The sequence below is a fragment of the Talpa europaea genome, assembly GCF_964194135.1.
Source record: "Talpa europaea genome assembly, chromosome: 1".
In the NCBI taxonomy this organism is placed as follows: Eukaryota; Metazoa; Chordata; class Mammalia; order Eulipotyphla; family Talpidae; genus Talpa; species Talpa europaea.
The window spans coordinates 46,859,467-46,878,198 of NC_140073.1; the positions used below are offsets into that span (position 1 = coordinate 46,859,467).

Sequence of the window (18,732 nt, forward strand, 5' to 3'; positions counted from 1 at the left end):
AACACATAGCCCTTAATCTCAAAGAGTCATCACAAGGGACACTGATTGGGAACAAAGGGTCTTCAGTGAAAGATGGAATAAGATTATCTTTCATCCAGGTACTAAGTTTTACTACTGACCAGAGGCTTTGTCTACTGCAGGTGTCATCACTAAGAATGGAACTTCCACCCCTGCCACCTCCACACTCAGGACGACTTTCAAAACACAGTTGATCTCAGAGACTTCTTTCCACAGGGCTTGTGGAGATGCAGCTAAAGTGCCACAGAATGATGCCCTACAACTTGGGTCCCATGGCTAGATGGTAACGGGCATAGTATCCACCCAAAGATGGCAATGAGGAGCCACCCGAGCTACCATTTTAAAATGGAGATTCGGTACTATCATTTCCTTTCTTAAAACCCCTCCTTTTCACTTCAGCCCCTTTGTAAGTCCCTGCATGGTCTGCCTCCACTCATCCTCTGACTTCACACCATTCTCCAAACACAGTGGCCTTCTTTCTGTCCTTGCATGCAACAAACTGCCTGGACCTGCCTGGCTTATAGCAGTTGCCAATTTCCATGGTGTAAATACTCCCATGATGGCTACTTTCAAGCTGAGGGCCTATGCCCTTGAGGTTTCTCCTGTTTGGACTATTCATCCCTCAGTTTTCACCCAGCTGACTCCTCATTCAACTTAAATGCCTTTTTCTGGTGAAGTTTCCCTGGTCCAGTCTTTCTGGTGATCTCTAGCTTCCAGTCATTTTCTGGCACTTAGTCTTGTTTAATTTCCTTTGTTTTACTTACTCTGATCTGAAAAGTATTTCTTCACTCGTATATGACCTGTCTCCCCAAGAGTATGACAATTCCATGTCAGCCTGGACCTGAACTGTTGATCACCACTGAATCCCTAGCTCCAGAACAGTGCTTAGCACAGAATAGAGGCTTACTGAATGCTTTTTAAAAATAAATCAAAATCAATGGGGGATAAAATACTTCTCAGGATTATTTGATTCAAGTGAGAAATGAACCCTCGACTCAGGGTGCAAAATCATTAGAATTCAATGACATTAGTATTTCATCATTATTATTAGGATGATCATCATTATCAAGAGTGTTACTTGGCACATAAGGGTACTGTTTGTTGAATGAATGAATGAACAGGCATCAACTTTACAGTTGATCTCAAACTTTTTCTAAACTTATTTACTACTTCCCATCTGCACTTGAACATCTTACATTGGACCAACCATTTTTACCTGACACACCATGATTTTATGTCTCCCTGTGTTGGCTTATTCTGCTATTCTTTCTATTTGGAATTTTGATTTTCTTTCTTTGATAAGTCCTTGTTCTTCCTTAAAGACCCAGTTTCATATCCCATTCAGATAACTATCACTCCTCTCTGTGCTTCCACACTGCTTTATCTATTCTGCTATTAAAAAACACATCTTACTGTTGACATTGGCCGTGTCTATCCCCCTACACAGTGAACTCCTTGAGGGCAATAACATTTTCATCTCTGTATTTTCAGGAACCATTGTTGGGCTGCCCACATAGCAATTTCACAGTCCTTGTTGAAGTCCTCCATTTTGTATCAGGCACAGCCTGCCTGCAGAACTGTGCTAAATCCTGGAGGAGGAGATGTACAATGCTGGTCAAAACATGGTCCTTGGATTTACAGTCTAACTGGAGAGACAAGTCCTTTTCACAGAATAAATATCATTAAAGACCAGATATTATAGAAAAAAAATATGAGGAGAGATCTTGATGTGGTGGAATATACAGAGAACTGGGGCACTTAGCTTGGTTTCTAGTTCCTGCGTTACCATGAGCTCACTACATGGCCTTGAAAAAGCTTTTTTCTTTAGATCTGGGCTTTCTTCTCTGTAAATGGGCAATTTCATGAATCCAATTCCACCTCTCACTTTTTGAATTTGGCTCCTGGAAACAGAGTGGGAGACGGTGGGGGAGACGGCGCAGTGGTCTCCGTTTGCCCCCTGGTGGCCACTCAGCAATAGTGCAGTCCTCGGAGACTGTTGGAGGCTTTCCAAGGAATGGAAGTAGCAGAACTCAGAGTCTGGTAAACAAAGAACTATGGGACAATGACCCTTCTAGAAGAGAAGCAATCATGTTTCTCATTGGCCGCTGCGGCACTGGTTTAGGATGAAGGAACTTGGGAGGTCACACTCTCTGTTCCCCAGTCTCTAGCCAAACCCATCTTTCGTATTTGTTTCTCTCCAAACCAGAGGATGTTTTGTAATCTCCCTGACTTTTTCTTCTGCCCTCATGACAGGACCCTCTTCTCAGGCAAACTCTCCATTCTGGTCAGTATAAAACTATCCATTCATGTATTTATGACAAAATCAAGACTTTCCCTCTCATTCATATCCTGGATCCCTCTTTTTGGGAAATGTAAAGATATTAAAGAGCTGTTTTTTCCCCATCTGTATGCTTATTAGATTTGTTTTCTGCTACTGCACGCTACTTCAAACCCCTTGCTAGACACTAAAGGCATAACAAAGGGATGACATTCATGCCACAGCACCTGGAATGTACCAAACGCTGTACCTAAAACTGCCCTCACCAACATCAGCTCAGCATCAGTACCTTGCCCAACTTGTCCACTGCTGAATTCTCAGCCCTTAAGCTATCCTGCCACATAGTAGGCATTTGACAGTTACAGATTTTTCCTGTTATTGGCAAATGGGGTGTTCCTATGAAAGTTTTGGGCAACTGAAATGGCATAAAGTGAAGAAGCATTACCATTCATTTATTTTTTTTATTTTTTTATTTTATTTTTTTTTAATTTAATTTATTATTTTTTTGGCATGTATTTATTTATTTGTTTTGTTTGTTTTGTTTTGTTTTGTTTATACAAGCACTGGGTACAGTCAGAAGCGCGGGAGGGTGAGAGAATTCACCAGAGCCAGAGCGGGGAGCAGAACAGGCAGAAGGACCGAAGTACACTGCTGAGGGGAGCAGCGGGCAGCAGGAGAGGTCTGCGCGCCATGTGGGACCCTCCTCTGGTGGCCGGGGAGCAGCCAGGGATTGAACCGGCGCCGCAGAGGCCACAGGGAGCTTCGCAACCCAGCGCTCAACCGCTGCGCCACCTGGGAGGCCCTACCATTCATTTATATAGAAAAATTTTTGAGCATTTCCAAATCATACTAAATAGCATACAAAAACCTAAAGTAACATTAACACATAGTATAAGCAGGAATGAGAGGCTAAATACACAGCCTGTCTAAAGTAATTCCTGGGCAAGGCAGAGCTTGGTGGAGAGGGCTGGGCCACATTAACTAAGTCCTGAGGGTGCTTATCTTAGTCATTAGTTGCCTTTTGTCATAAAAGCAAAAAAACTCTATTTCTTTCAGTTAGCCAAAACAGATACTAATGTAGGTCTTTGGTAAAAGCAAAATGGCATAATGCAAACTTTTGAAGAGTAGGGACTGTCTTTATTTGTTGAATACTTGAATGTTAGGGAGGCTTTCTCCAATGGTACTTCAACTCCGAAGAGATGGGCTGAAGACTGCTCAGATTACTTTTATTCTTCACTGATAATGATAGGATTGAAAGTTAACCTAATAAACTACAAATCCATACATAACATTTCCTTGGCCCAGATATGAAATCTCACCCCCCAATATTTCACTCTAAAGTGGAGATAATAATTCCAGAGTTAGGTTTAAATTAGATTTTTTTTTTGCTTAGCATGTGCCTAACACAATGTAGTTGCTTGACAAATTCTATTGATAGTTCCCTTATTTCTCCAATTTTCTAGCCTTGTGTCCAACACAATGCTCTAGCCACATCGAATTCCTTTTCAGCCTCACATGGCTCCTGACTTGTGCACTTTTGTGCCTCTGCTTTTTTTTTTCCCTCTGCCTAGAATACCTTCCCCTGTGCCTACCTGATAACCCCCCTCAGCCTTCAAGGCAAGCTCAAATGTCCCCTCCATTGCGAAGCCTCCCCCTTCCTCTTTTTGCTCTCTGCTTCCTCCATACCCTGTATGTGTCTTAGCTGTAGGGCTTGTAATTCTAATTCTTATTCTCCTGTCATAATTTTTAAATTTATATTTTTGCCTCTCAGGCTGTGAATTTGAGGGGGTAGGGCAGGGACCACATCTTATTGGTATTTATAGAGTGTTTGGAAAGAGTCTGGAGGAGGCTGGAAAGAAGACAAAGAGAGGTGGTGGTTAGTGAGCAAAAAGAACTACTTTTTTCTCTGAAACAAAAGGGAAGGATCTGAAGATGAGCCATAGGAAGTCTGTAGAAAACAATCTTTTAAAAATACTTATTTTATTTATTTATGCATACAAGAACTAGGGTGCAGGCCAGAGGGTGCCCGGGGGTAAGAGGATTCACCAGAGAGAGAGTAGGGAGCAGAACAGACAGATCTACTGAAATACACTGCTGAGGGGAGCAGCAGGCAAGACAGGAGAGGTCTGCTGTGCCATGTGGGTTAGCTCTCTGGCAGGGCATCAAACTCATGCCAAAGTGGCTGGCAATAGCTTGATAGAACTGAGACTTTATCTCCTGCATCACCAGGGAGGCACCTGTAGCAAGAATTTTTAACGTTAAAGGGACCAATCTGAAGGGAGAAATCTGGCTTGAGGGAGGAAGGCCTGAAGACATGAGAAAGGTAGGGGGCCTCTCTGGTGGCCTAGGGGTTAAGTCTCAGCATTATCACCTCTATGACCTGAGTTCAATTCCCTGCCAGGGAGCTAACCCACATATGGCGCAGCAGACTTCTCCTATCTCTCCCACTGCTCCCTCCCCTCAGCACTGTATTTCAGTAAAGCCACTTGTTCTACTCTCCACTCTGTCTCTGGTGAATCTTCTCACTACCTGGTCCTCCGGCCTACATCCCAGTTCTTCTACGCATAAATAAAATCTTTAAGAGAGAGAGAGAGAAAGAGAGACAGACATATGAGGAGGGTAAAGAAGAGGTGGCATTGGTGCTGCCTGAGGAACAGATCCTTCTCCTTCCTCAGATGTGTGAGCTCTCAGGATGGACCCAGTGCCTGGGTTGGCAAAAAGGAACTTGGGAGAAATCACCAAATGGTTTTGTTTTCACATTTGAGTCCAGCAGGGAGTAGCTGGTGCCTCCAGCTGGAGGGAAGAGGTAAGTTTTTCCAGTGATGCGCTTAAGAGGCGAAGGGTTAGTGGTGGTAGGTAGCCTAGAGTGTTCTTTAGGCAGATGCACTGTGAGGAGGATGGCAGGGAATTTGGGCAGCAAGACCATCCTCAGGAAGCATGGCAGGTGTGGCAGTGCAAACGCAGCTGGGGAGGAAGTGTCCGTAGGCGAGGCTGCGCTGCTCTTTGTTCCACTGACTGCATCAAAGCCAGTCCTTCCCTTGGTGGTGAGGACTTAGAAAAAAAGCAACACTTGGCATGTGTTGCTATCAGACTAGGCCATCAGACTAGGCTGCTTGGATTGCTTATTGTTTCATTTACAAAGCACCCTTGAGGGCCTCCCTGGTGGCACAAGGGGTTAAGCACAGCACCGTGAAGCTATCAGCAGCCACTGCAGCAAGATCCCTGGCCAGCCAGGGAGCTACCCATATGGCACAGCAGACCTCTACTGTCTTGCCTGCTGCTCCCCTCAGCAGTGTATTTCAGTTAGTCTGCCTGTTCTGTTCCCCACTCTGTCTCTGGTGAATCTCACCCCCCCTCACCTCTGGCCTGTACCCCAGCTCTCATATGCATAAATGAATCTTTAAAAACAACAAAACACCCTTGACAACCTACTTCAGGTGACCCTTCAAAAACATCCCACCAATGTCTTGGTCGAAGTACTTCATTGCAAACAACCGAAATTGTGAGGAATTTATTGAAAGGATACAGAGTGTTCAGGGAGGCCAGAGATCCGCATATGGAAAATGGGTAGGCCAGGCAGTGGGCACCACCACTGAGTTCATACCTCAGGAACAATCTGAATGATCACTGTCCCAGGCAGGGATGTCACCCCTTCCCTCACACCCCTCGGGGACCCACTGCAATTGGACACCTGCTGTCTCTGTCTCTGTGAATGATTCTGAACTTGTCAATACATCTTCACATTATTCCCCAAAAAGTTAAAGTTCACAAAGGAGTGATTTGCATCATATGTCCTGTTTGGGCTTCTAGGGAGCAGGGAGATCTATATCTCCCTGATCTAGCATTCGTAGTCTCATCAGTACTACCTAGAATGGGGCATTCCCTTAAGTAGGAAGGAGGTTTGGATGCTGGTGGTATACTCAACACTACAAAATGCCCACCATGCCCTCATTTTTCTGATTGGTTTTCTTTTCTAGTTACTCTTTTTTTTTTTTTTTTTCCAGGTGTCAGTTGTGACCCTAGTCCTAGGTTCCCAGGCTCGCAACTTTAGAATTATCCTCATCTCCCTTGTTTTCTCATATAGTCAATGACTCCAGATTTCTTACATTTTCCCTGCTTTCTGTCACTGCCACTGCTTTAGTAAGATGACTTTAGCAACAGCATAGAGGACACACTGGAAATTGGGATTCACAATTACAGACTGTTAGAACTGGAAGAACCCTTTGAATTTATTGCAATGTTTTACCTAGGAATATGGTATTAAGAAAAAAAAATATATATAGTGACATCCCATTCTCAGTTTGGCTCAGAAGATCTGAGATAGGATTTGGGTGTGTGTGTGTGTGCGTGTGTGTGTGTAGTGTAGTGCATTGTAGGTTGTGAACTGCTGAATTCCAATATGCTGATTTAAAAGATGAAAGAAACTGAGGCCCAGAGAAAAGCTACATATTTGAAATCACAAGATGACCTATAAAAGGGGGAGAGAGGCTAGGACCATCCCAGATCTCCTGGTTTTTGGTCCAGACCGCTTATTTTTTTCCCCTCTGCGAAAAGAAATCTCCTGTTTTTATTTGCATCCAAGAAATGATGCTATAATTTCATGGTTCAGCTCAGATTAAGAACCCCAAATTGTGAAGCGTTAACAGTCCCATAACAAGGACCCTGTTTTCTAATGGTTGTTGGCTTGATCTCTGGACCACAGACTTCCTGTGTCAGAATCTGGGCAAAGATTCTTAAGAACCTCAAGTGGGTAATGAAGTGAGGAGGCTGCCTGGATAAAGGACAGTCCTTCTGAGTCTGGCAGATTCTGATTGAGCCTCTGTGCACACAAGCCCTTGTTTCAATTACGTATTGCCCCTTCCTTAATGTTTGTCTGTTCTTTAGTCATCTGTTTCTCATCTGGAGAGCCACTTCTTTTTTTTCCTGCTCTCTGACCTCCACCAGTCACTCTGCCTTATATCAGTTTACCACCAGTTCAGGAACTGCTTCCTTTTCTGAGCAATCTCATGGAAAGCCAGGGTTTCTGAGGCCTTCCATTACCCACTACATTCTGCCGTTTAGATTTTGCTCTCCTTAGGAAACTTGGGTTTTCTTTAAAGATTCTCAACAGGAAATGTCATTTGTTTAATGCTGTCCTGCTCCAAATCTACCTGAGTGCAAAGCAAGCAGAGTGGAGGAATTGCTACAGCAGAGCCATCTCTCTACTAGAGGGGAGCTTTCCCCCAGACCTTCTGCATCCAGAAAGGGGCTAGCATCAAAGTCTGGGCACCCATTCCAAGCAAGAATGACATGGTCAGAGCTGTCCTTTAGGAAGAAACTTTAACAGCTATAGAGGAAAGAGTGGAGGGAGACAATTTCTAGAAGCTTCTGCAATAATCTAGGGGACATGGAAATTCAGTAAGACCTGAATTGGACAGTAAGAGAGGGATAAAGAGGAGAGGATGGGTAGGAAAATAGACATGCTGGTGGGAGAATTGACAGGAAAGAAATTGATAAGAAACTGACAGGATGTGGGAGATGAGCAAAAAGTAGCTCTTGCTAGGTTTGAATGTTGAGGAACTGGAAGGGATAATGCCTTTAATTGAATGAGGGAAATAACTGTTTTGAAACGAAGGTGGAAGACATCGACTTTAGTTTTGTACATGAGGGAGGCAGACAGCCACGAGGACGCTTCCATCAGGCGGTGGAATATGCAGGGATGGATTCAGGTCTGAACTGCAGGTATAATTTTGGGACTTTCAGCAGGAAAAACAGGGGAGGGGTATTGGGGGAGTCAGACAACATGAGAAAAGAAGAGGACGTAGGCCTGAGCCTGGAGGAATGCCCACTTTTAAGCCCCAGATAAGAGGGCGAGCACAACGAAGCAGTCTGAGAAAGAGCTAAGGGGTTGGGGAAAACAAAACGAAACAACAGGTAAAACAAAAAAACTGGAAAATACGGTTTTGCCAGCCAAGAGGGGAGATGCAGGAAGCGATGTGGGGCGGGAGGATATGGCGATGAGGGCCGAAGAGGAGCTGATGTTATTTCTGGCAATTAGCTGCTGGTCAGGGCAGGCCTGGCTCAGTCGCCACAGCTCTCCCCACAGTAAAAGCAGCACCGAGGCGAGGCTCGGGGTGATTCGCCCCCTCCTCACAGACTTCAGCCTCCGTTATTAGAGTGTCGCGGGATAAAAAGCCTCACTGCTTCCTAAAGTTCAACAGCCCCCCGAAATTCCTAACAGATCCTCTTGGTCTTTCGCTTCATTTGAGTCAATACGAGGAAATCACAGACTGGAAGCTGACGCGCAGGCAGCCACAGAACCATCCTACATATTCATGAGGCCCCGGCTCCCGCCAACCCGCTCTGGGGCGCACCTTCCCCGCCGGGGAGCCCCGCCCCTCATGAATATGCAGCCGGCGCTGCCCGCCGCGCCCCGCCCCGCCCTCTACTCTTCTCCCTCGCAACGGACTCTCCCTTCAAACGGGAAACAAGATGGCGGCCGCGGGTCCTAGTACTCGGGCCTCTTCCGCGGCGGCGGCGGCCGCTCTGAGTCGGCGGGGCCGGCGGGGCCGCTGCGACGAGATGGCGGCCACGAAGACCGGCGCCTCAGGCCCGGCCTCGGGCTCCGCGCTGCTGGTGCTGCCGTCGCCGTTGCCGCAGCCGCCGCCCGCGCCGCGGCCGGAGGAGTCGGGCTGCGCCGGGTGCCTGGAGACCCCGGGGGAAGCCGCGGCCCTGCCGTGCGGCCACTCGCTGTGCCGAGGCTGCGCCCAGCGCGCCGCCGACGCGGCAGGCCCGGGCTGCCCGCGCTGCCGCGCCCGCGGCCCGGGGTGGGCCCGCCGTCGGGCCCGCGACGACGGCCAGGCCGACGCGGAGGTGCCGGGCGAGCGCGCCCGCCGCGGCCAGCCGGAGCGCTGCCGCCCGCGCCGGGACGGGGGCGCGGCCGCCGCGGGGCCCAGGCCGGAGCAGGAGCCGCGCGCCGCGCCCGCGGAACCAGGTGGAGCTTCCCCCGTCCCCCTGGGGTCGGGAGCGAGGCCGAGCGCGCCCCGGCCCGGCCCGGCCTGGCGAGGGGGTGGCGGGTGTGGAGCGCTCTCGGGAGGTCGGGACCCGGGCGCTGCCCGGGCGCAGCCTCTTGTTTCTGAATTTTCAACTTCGGGATGAAGTACGGGCTCGTTGTTGGATTTGGAGGGGCTGTGAGGGGACCCCGCGCCTTGCGTAAGTCAGAAGTTTGGGGGGACCTGAGCAGTCTCGAAACAAGTGAGGGGCAGGTGGGAGTTGCTGTGTGGAAGGAGACTGAACTTTTGCAGGCGCCCCCGGGCCGCAGAGAAGTGCGCGGTTGAGGGTGGGGTGCAGAGCCGGGGGGCGTCGGACTGCTCGCAGAAATGGGGCTCCTGGGCCCGAGGGGGGTCATCGAGAGGGGTGGCGTGTCCGGAGGGTAGAGGACAGCTTGCGCTGGAGGATATGCAGGGAGCCTTGCAGACTTGAGAGTAGACTGAGTTGAGAGAATGAGCTCCCAAGTGCAGTTTTCACAAAATCTTGAGAAATGCGCGCCGAGCACAGGGTGCTCACAAACAGGGAGGAAGCAATACGTGACAGCTATTTATATTTATAAAATACTACTACTAATAGACGCCAGGAGTGCCCGGCAGAAACAAAAGCTGACTGGGATTTAAAGGTTTTGGAAACAGAGATTGGCTGGCGGGGGCTGCCTCTCTCCCCCTGACAGAGTAGATTTTCTGCAGTTCAAAGTCTGTTGCAGGACCCTTGTCTTCCACTTCTTTGCATCTCCTACCTTCTGCAGCCTGTCAGTCTTTGGTGCTGAGCTTTGACATAGAAAATGCCCTGTTGAAAAGAAAACAGAACCGTTATAACTTGCGACTCTGAGACCCACAACATCTGCAGCTCTTTGAATAAAAATGCTTACCTAAGTGGAGATTTTCAAGAAACATAATCAGGAAGGGCCATATATTTGCAGCTTCTGTGCCGGGAATCCTGCCATGTGTTATTTTCAGTAGGGAAAAAGAGGCATAGCTTGTTTATGAAAGCACAGTCTCTGGAAACTACAGGTTCCAGAATGCAGTCTGTTAGGATTTCAAGTAGTCGGACACCTGCTACTGCCCTGGGATACTTAATTCTGCGTCTTAGTTTCAACGTTCCGTCTAATTTTTTTAAGCTTCACAACATCCTTATGAGCTAGGTACTATAATTTTACAGTAGGCAATAGGCTCATAGAAATTAAGTAACTTGCCTGTGGACAGAAACCTAGTTCCATCTGATGCCTGTTCAAATCAGGGATGAAGGCCTCCCCAAACGTCAGCCGATTTGTGGACGCTGTGTGCTAATTGCTTCAAATTCTGAGATTATGATGAAAAAAAGAAGACACTTTTTCTGGCCACCCTATTAATGCTGTCTGTTATATGGTCAAGTAGGATAGAGATTTCTGTTTTTATTTCCATAACTTGGACTACCTTGTGAAATATCAGGTCTGAAATTTGAATCATGGGAAGAATTAAGGCTTGATGATTTGTGCAAATCCTTTTTTCTCTTGAAGAAATTTGTCATATAGTAGTGATTAAGGAAAATTATATGAAATGAGATTCTAACTTAGGATGTATTGAGTCACTGAGTAGCCACCAATTACTTTATATGTTTATATGACCATTATCATGAAAATTATTTTCCCTTCAATGTTCTTGTTGGATCATTGAGTGTCTACAGTTACATACTTGAGTCAAAGCATGGTAGAACAATGCTGAACAGGGTTTGGGATTATCTTTCAGTTTCAGCAGATAGAACCTCTTGAGGTTATATACATTTCTTTTAATTTAAAATTTTAGTAGGCAGTGCAGTCACATGATTCAAACTAAAATATAAGAAAGTTTAAAATGAAAAGTTTCCTCTATCCTTTTTCTCATTTCCCACTTCCACCAAAGATTCTTATTCTAGTTTCTCTGCTTATACACAAAAATGAGTAACTCAATTTAATTTTTAATCCTTTTACAGAAAGTTATTTATTATACATGTTGTTCTGTGTCTTTTATCCTTTAATAATACATGATGGGAATCTTTTCAAAGAAATATTTAGACTTCTTCATTCTACTTACAATTGCAAGAGATTTCACTGAATGGCTGTAAACATAATTTACTTAACCATCTGTTGGTAGATATTTGGATTGTTTCCAACCTTTTGCTATTATAAGTAATTGTTTATAAAATTACTATACAAGTGTGTGTGTACATTTTAAAGGAGAGGTCACCTGTAACTTTCACCAGATTCTCAAGATTTGCAGAAAAAGATTGACCATTACTTTAATCAAGACCCCTCATTCTACAGAAGAGAGAACTGAGGACCAGAACAGAGTGACCAGCTAAAAATCTTGTGAGTCAGTAGCAGATAAACAAGGTCTAAAAGAACAGCTTATTAATACAAGCTAAAATATAGCCTAATTCATAATTAAGTGCGCGCAATGACTTTTTATAGAAAAAAAACTGAAAGTACCAGTTTCATAAATATTTGCATTGTGCTTTTACAAGTGGGAAATGTCAGAATTAGCAATTTTAGGTAGATTCAAAAGTATTTTGCTTAGCAGAGATCTTCTGGCTTAGTTCAATCAATTGATAAAAGAAGGTTCAGGCCTGCCTGCTTTATGATTCTGGAGGCAAAATAGTGTAGTAAATGCAGTGCTGTTTAAGTGAAAATCTTCCAATTTTAAAAATTTTGTCAAAACTCCATGAATTTTGGAATTGAATCATCTACGGAAAAACGGGCAAGAGTGTGGGCTTGTTGAAAATTTTTATTTTTTGTCACTTTCTTGGCAAGCTTTAAGTTTCAGAACCTTAGTGACCCCCATGTAAAATGTTTTATTTTTACATGCATTTTCAGTTTGCGTTTGGGTATAACATGAGTTATTGTTCTTGTTGATTTGTGTAACACTGTGTATGAGGACTAAGTCAGCGATTATTTCATGGTGAACCCAGATTTCAACTTTATGTTCTTTGAGGATCTACAGCTCATTGACATATTAACATTTGGACCATCTTGAGCAATACTCAGCAAGTATTTAATGAGAGCCTGCTGTTCTAGGTTCTAGGGAGACATCAGTGAATGAAATAATCAAGCTATCGCCCTCCTAGAGCTTATATTCTGGTTCAGTGACTTAAAAAGCATTTGCCACCCAGCTATCTATAGGTAGATTTACAACTATATGCAAAATTAGTACTTAAGTCTCATCAATAATAATGAATAAGTTTTAAGTTTAAGAATTAGTCTTTCAATTGGACATCCAAGGATGATCATTCTAAGTTATACTTGAAACCTTTTAACACAATTCATTTTCTTCTACCATGGATAGTAATTGGAGAGAAAAGCTAGACAAAAGACTGATAAATCTTTTAAATTGACAGTCAATTTTTTTTCTATTTGTAGTATTTAAAGTGCATTTCAAGAAACTGAATAGATAAAAAAATTTAGTGCCTCATCTATCCCTGCCCTTTTCCCCATCCCAACTTCCCTGTTCACTTAGGATTGCTGTGTACACATTTAAAGTATTTCCTCTTTCTATGAAAAACAAGTAGTTCTGGTTTATTACTCAGTTGACAGACAATGTTTTGTTATGTGTAAAGCCTAAATTGCATTTAGGACTAATGAATAATGAAATCATGTGATTGTAGTGTATGAGGACAGGAATTCCCCTATTTGTAAGGATTTGCTTTAAAATGTATAAAATGACTCAACCTTTTATCTTTAATGACACATATTCCAGAGTTTGAGAGTGTCCTATGTGTTATACTAATGCAGGAAATATTTGCCTTGTGTTTGTTTTTTTTTTTTTTAAAGATTACCTCATCATGTATTCTACTAACTAAACATGACTTACATGGACAAAATAGCTCTACTCTATAGGATTTAGGGATGAGCAACAGGAACTTAGGAGATACTTGCTTTTGTTCATTCATATTTCAACTCTCTGACTTCCAGTTACTCTGGGGAGAGTTGCTTATCTTGAATTCATTTATATCTGAGATTGCTGTAATATAGAACGTAAGGTATTTTTTTCAAGTTTCATTCTATTAATTCGATGAGCATATTGGAGCACACAGCAAGTAAGATGATACAATAAAAAAGATGAATAAGGTGTGGACTCTAAGATCCCCCAATCTAGTTGGGGAAACACACCCTTTTGAATAACAATAGAAAGTAGCAGAGTACCAAGTACCAACACTGGTACCTAGTACCAACACTGTATGGGAATGGGCTGACAGTTTGCAAGAAACCTGAGGAAAGCATCTGACTTGGATGTTGAAAGGAAGAGTAGGAATTGGTCAGATGAGGGGATACAGAAGAACCTGTGTGTACAAAGGCAAGAGCATGTTTGGCATATTTAGGGACTGACAAGGAGGTAAATATAGATGGAATATGGACTGGTGTGGGGAAGGAGATATCAGAAGTTAGATCATGAGGGGAATTGTGTGTCATGTGAAAGGAATTTGGGGCTTCTATAGATAGCACAAAATCTGTATCTTAAAGATTTTTAAGCAGTGGAATGATGTCATAACATCATTTTGAAAGATGATATTGGTTGGCATGTGGAAGAAAGATCTGAGTAGAGGCTGGAGAAAGGAAGTTCCATTACAGGACTATTTTAGCAGGTCTGGAAAGAGATGAAAAGGGGCTGGGCTAAAGCTGTGACTCTGGGGATATTTCAGTCATTCACTAATTTAGTGATCATCTGAGGGACTCCTGTGAGATAGGCAACTAGCTCTAAAAACCAAGGCATGATTTTGCCTCAGAGTCAAAGTTTAGTGGGAAAGATTTGTATATAAACATGAAACTAATGTGGTATGATGAATGCAGTAATAGCTTTAATGCAAGATACAGTTGTAGAAGGCATAATGATGTAAATAGAGCCAGTTAATGGAACAGGATCTGGAGACAGCTTCCTAGGGTTGAATTCCAGCTCTGCCACTAATTCCAGCTCTGCTGTGTATCATTGGGCACATTGCTTCAGCTCTGTGACTTATTTTCCTCATTTCTAAAGTGGGATAGTAATAGTAGCAAAATCCTAAGGTTATTGTAAGACCAAATGAGTTATTATAATGCTTGACATATAACAACTTGGCAGATAAGAGCTCAATAAATATTAGCTGTTTTCAAAGAGAAGGAACCCAACTTGGTGGGTCAAGAATGATTTTAGTGAAAGGCAGATATTTGACCATGAATATTCAGTAGGTAGGTGGGGATAGAATAAAGATGAGGGAAATCAGTACATTTAAAGAAATTGGATTATGAAACAAGGACCGTTGTGGAGATTATAAACTAGAAGTTTGTAGCATCAAATACATGTGGGAGAGTGGAGGAGCAAGAATTGCAGAAATAAGCAAGTGCTGGATAATAGTGGATTTTGAAAGCCATACTATGGGGTCATTATCCACTGCAGAGTTTTCAGGAAGAGTTCATCATTTACTTTTCAAGTGATCACTCCAGTAGGGATTGGCAAATGGATTGTAGAACCCAAATTCTCTTAGCAAGATGCCTAATACAGATAAGCTGAAGACTCCTCTACTACAGATATGGAGAAAAGCTGGATAATATCAAACAACAATTCTTTTAAACGCATCCCTGAACTTGCAAGAAACAGGAAAATCTCCAGGTTCTAGAAACAAAAATGGAACTAAAATCCAAAGCTGTGAGCCCTTGAGTTCATCCTGTGTTGCCCTAGAGCAGAGGGAAAGAGAGGAGTGAGGTGTTACTGGTTTTCTACTGCAGAGGGAAAGAGAGGAGTGAGGTGTTACTGGTTTTCTACTGCTAATGGATTGAGTTTTAACCCTGTGGAAAAGGAACCAAAACTAAGACTTCTGCATAAAGCTGGGATTCTAGATGTAGTATATTGTAGGTTAAAGGGTGAGCTAGAGAAAAATCTTCCCATTGACATGAGTCAATAATAAGTAATTTTGTCTTGATTTTCTGAGCTCCCGGCAACAAAGGAAATGGAAAAAAACTTCCCTGAGAAATTAAAGCACAAGACCTATATTTGCTTATATTTGAGATGTGAGTTTATATACTATGGTTCAGGTGTCTCCACGCTGAGAATTTCCTATAAAAGCTGGCTCCAAACTTATGATACACATCAGTCACCTAAAAAAGGTAAAACAGGACTTGTAACAAAGGATTCTAGCAGAAGAGCTAAGCCCAATTGAAGATGAATTTATAATTGAAAATGACAACACTTGAGGGAGGTTTTCAACCGCAAATGAGAGCAGATTGAATTAGCAGGAGGATTATAGCTCTAAGAACTAGAATAGTAGAATGGCATTTTGAAAAGTAATTTAAATTAGTATATCTTTAGTGACTAAAACAGTAAAGAATTAATTGACATTCCAAGCAGTGAATAAGACGTTATGAAACAGGCACATTTGAAAAGAAACTAAACATGAAAAGTATAATGAGTGAAGTTAAACATAACAACAAACAGCTCAGTAAATAAGTTTACACAGATGAGGAGAATAGTGGGAGTTAGATATAAGAAATACCTGAGAATGTCAAACAGTAAGATGATGGAAAATATGAAGGAGAGATGAAGAGAAACAAGACCCAATATCTAATAGAAGTTACGGAAGGAGAAACAGAATCAGGAACACATGGAATATGAAGAGGTGATGCCTTGAAAATGTTTTGGAACTAATAAGACATGAATCCTCAGGGTTGTGACTCACGGGACTCCTGGCAGATAAACCAAACAAAAATCTCACACTGAACACATTGCAGTGAAACTGCACGACACCAAAGGCACTTCGAAAAGCAACTAGAAAGACAAGAACAATCATACTGAGAGCATGTGTCTTTTAATTAACAAGAGAAACACGAAGAAAATTGGATAATAGTTTCCAATTGTTGAAAGAGATCTGAATTTCATACTCAGATAAGTTTTCATTCAAAATTGAGAGCAAAATAAAAATATTTTCAGATAATAGTATAATTTAGCACAGTGCTTCTGAAATCACTATTTTAGTAAAGAATGGATTTCAGGAAAGAAATGTAACTTAGGAAAAGGAGTAAGATATAAAAGTCATGGTGAACAATAAGTCAGTAGGTAAATTAAACCAGCATTGACTGTATAAAGTAAAAGTAATGATGACAAGTTTGTGGTGGCTAAAAACAGTGTGGAACCAAAATACTAGACAAGGGTAAAATGTAAATTGGGAAAAAAAGTCATCAGCATTAAGAAGTTCCGAGATTCTAAAGATAGCTTAGGAATAGGATAAAGATATTGATTAACTTTAAGCTTTCAGTCAGATACATATTAAAAATTTAAGAGTAACTAATCTAAAAAGAAATACAATGTATAACTTGATCTACTGCACTTATTTAGAACCAGACCTCTCCACTTTGAGAATATACATTATTTTTAAAACTGGACCATTCATATAATTAGACACAAAATGTCAACAGAAGATCAATATATCAAGACTGATACATAAACCATATTGTCTGACCCCAATACAATAAAATTAGAAATTGTTCCCCTCCCACTAGGGGGAGACTGATCTTTCTTGTATGAATAGAGGTGCTTCTACCCGGTGACGGATTGCTCTATGTTTTTGGACACTCTTGTTTCAGTTTTTTCCTCTAGTGAATCAATCTGCTCTCCTCATTTCATTATTCCAGTATTTAAAAACCACAATTATTATTTCTATGTAAATTTTAGGTTAAATTTATCAAACTCATCTTTGTGGTACTCCTTTTCCCGAAGATTCTGGTCATGTCAGAGTTAATGGAATCTCCTAGTGCTTTTTGAAACCTTTTTGACCTTTTGTCATTTATGATAATTCTGTCTGGGATGTTCTTCCCTCTTATCCTCCTGGCAAATTTATAAGCATCTTTTAACATCCAGGTAAAACATAAGTGCTCTGTGCATTTTTTTCTCATTCAAATAGGAGTTACTGTTTTCTTTGTGCTACCATTTGAGCATGCGCATCCTCATGTCTGTTCCACTTTTGTGTGTCTGTCTCTGTCAGTCTTTGAGATCAGGGATTATCTTTTTGGGTACCTAGAATGTGTTAGACACTCAGTAAATGTTTAATGAAGGAAAAAGATTCCTAAAAAAAAAACCCTTAAAGTTTGTGTTAATGTTTCACAATTACTATTCTGATCACCTTTAAATGTGCAACTCAGAAATGACCCTAAAACTTTAAATAATGCATGGTGCAAAATATAGTGGGGTATATGACCTCTAACTGCATGCTAAATTATTATTAAAACTATCAAAGATTTTGTTGACCTTGTTCGTACTGAATTTGTAGGTCTCAAAACTGCCTTTTTTCCCCATAAACTGCTATCAAATCAGTCTTGTCTATATGTAAAATTAAGCCTGAAGGCAACTTATATACAATTTTAGTGTTTATTTTTTTGAGTAACAGTGGAATTATTTTGCTTTTCCTTCTTTTTTTTTGCCATTTCTCATGTTTGGTTCTACTGCTTGGTTCTCATTACCTAATCACCTCTCCAATATTTAAAAAAACCTCAAAAGATCGGACGCCATTAATTTGAAGTTGAGTTGGGCTTTGCTAAAATTTATCTCTGCTTTAACTATAAAATCTTTACTAAATTTAACTTCCTGCAGACAACACAATCTTTAAAAGATCTTAGTACAAAATGGTGCTCATGTGAAAGTACATTTTTATTGGTTCATTTAAAAAATAAGCCACTTTCTTACATTGACACACATACCTAGACATCATCCCTGTCTTCAAGGAGATCTCTTACTTTGGGGTGTCAGAGGCAGAGACAGGTAATTGTAACACCTGTGATAAAATGCTACACCAGAGGGAGTACTCCAGTTGAGACATATGCAGAATGTTTGAGGGCCTGCAGGAAGCTAATGTAATTTTCTCTTGGTTAGCTAGAAAAGCTTCACAAAGGAGAGGGCAATAAACAGGGTTTGGAAATAATCACATAGTGAAAAGGGCAAAAAGCATTCTGGGAAGAGGAAGTGGCATATATGAAGCCATAGAGGAAACAGGATATGACATATTTTTAGGAATAATGAGATATGGAGGGGAACAATATTGAGGGAATGGTAGGAAATGTGGCTTAAGTGGTAGATTGGTTTCTGTTTATAAATCTTAGAAACAGAGGGAAGCAAATGAGAATTAAACTGGAGAATGATAGTGTCAGTTCTCTTATTTTATATATAGTAGGGAAGCAATGTTGAAGATAGAATGAAATAGAGTAACAGGCCAGGTACACTACCATTTGACACACGCTAAGTACTAAGTAGGTGTTGTATTAAGTAGGTGTTGAAGAATTTGATGAGATGAAGAACCCTGTTAAGATAGTTGTTACTCTCATTTTATAGATGAGGATACAAAGGTTGGGACAAAGCCAGTGGGTAGTAAGTTTCCAAATCTGGCACTTTTTTCTAATTTTGTTGTCATTCTTCCTGTGGTCTATTGTGAACAAT

The 18,732-nt window shown here is 42.1% G+C and overlaps 1 protein-coding gene across 1 annotated transcript in view; it reads left to right on the forward strand.

The window, feature by feature from the left end:
• Positions 1-8,752: 8,752 nt before the first annotated feature.
• The window catches only part of RNF169 (ring finger protein 169), a gene marked incomplete at its 3' end in the record, with an annotated part of 75,740 nt that continues 65,760 nt past the window's right edge, over positions 8,753-18,732 (forward strand). Inside the window, exon 1 of the mRNA XM_084230146.1 lies at positions 8,753-9,269. Within this exon, the coding sequence (XP_084086272.1) occupies positions 8,768-9,269 (502 nt within the window). The 5' untranslated portion in view covers positions 8,753-8,767. The remainder of the gene's footprint in view (positions 9,270-18,732) is intronic.